The sequence below is a fragment of the Wasmannia auropunctata genome, unplaced genomic scaffold, assembly GCF_000956235.1.
Source record: "Wasmannia auropunctata unplaced genomic scaffold, wasmannia.A_1.0 LD336053.1, whole genome shotgun sequence".
Taxonomy (NCBI): Eukaryota; Metazoa; Arthropoda; class Insecta; order Hymenoptera; family Formicidae; genus Wasmannia; species Wasmannia auropunctata.
The window spans coordinates 474695-475543 of NW_012026837.1; the positions used below are offsets into that span (position 1 = coordinate 474695).

Below are 849 nucleotides of genomic sequence, written 5' to 3' on the forward strand. Positions count from 1 at the left end.
GTATAAGAGACAGCATGCAGCCATCAAAACGATACTGAAAGTTTTCTTATAATTGTAGTATAAACTCCCAGAGTTTGGTGGTGCTTGTATATAAACATGTTTCCCATCTACAGCTCCTACACAATTTGGAAAATTCCAATCTCTCCAAAAGCCATGACAGATATTGATCCATTCTTTTTGTGTTGGAGGCCGAAGATAATCAGGTGCTAATGTTTTTATTAAGACGCTACATGTTTCTTTTATGATATTGTATGCTGTTGACTCCCCGATATGATAAGCCAAGGCGATTGATAATACCTGATCTCCCGTTGCAAGATATCTGTATAATAATTAAAAATAACAGTTCAATCATTGAAAGATGAAGTTTTATAGTATGGTACCTATATTCATTTATTTTTCTATGGATAGTTCTGAAAAACATACATATTGATTATGTGATAAAAATCATACCTTAGTGTTATAGCGAGACGTTCTTCTGGTACCAAAGCTCTGTGACTTGTTTTAATTAAAAACGGTCTCACCATTTCTAATAATTTATCAAAAATTGGCACTGTCATCCTTGTATATCGGAAGAACATTTGTGGATCATCTTTCATTTCTTGAAGCAGATGGCAAAAATCTCCTTGATTAGGACGCATTTGATTAATTGGTCGGAGCCACCATTGACGATTCAACCACTTCTGTGATTTTTTCCTTCGCAAAACAAGTAAACCCATGGACAGAATCAATAATACTGTAAATATTTTATCCTCGTTTTTCATCGCTTTGCAGTTTTTTTACCTCAACAAATAACCTGAAAAATAGGTTTGTATACATACAAAATTATTACTTGATTTTAAGATAGATTTA

At 33.1% G+C, this 849-nt stretch overlaps 1 protein-coding gene across 1 annotated transcript in view; it reads right to left on the reverse strand.

The window, feature by feature from the left end:
* Positions 1–6: 6 nt before the first annotated feature.
* LOC105450917 overlaps positions 7–849 on the reverse strand; it is a gene marked incomplete at its 3' end in the record, with an annotated part of 1091 nt that continues 248 nt past the window's right edge. Inside the window, exons 2-3 of the mRNA XM_011691036.1 lie at positions 451–793; positions 7–319 (exon numbers count right to left, since the gene is read on the reverse strand). Coding sequence (XP_011689338.1) covers positions 7–319; positions 451–761 — 624 coding nt within the window. The remainder of the gene's footprint in view (positions 320–450; positions 794–849) is intronic.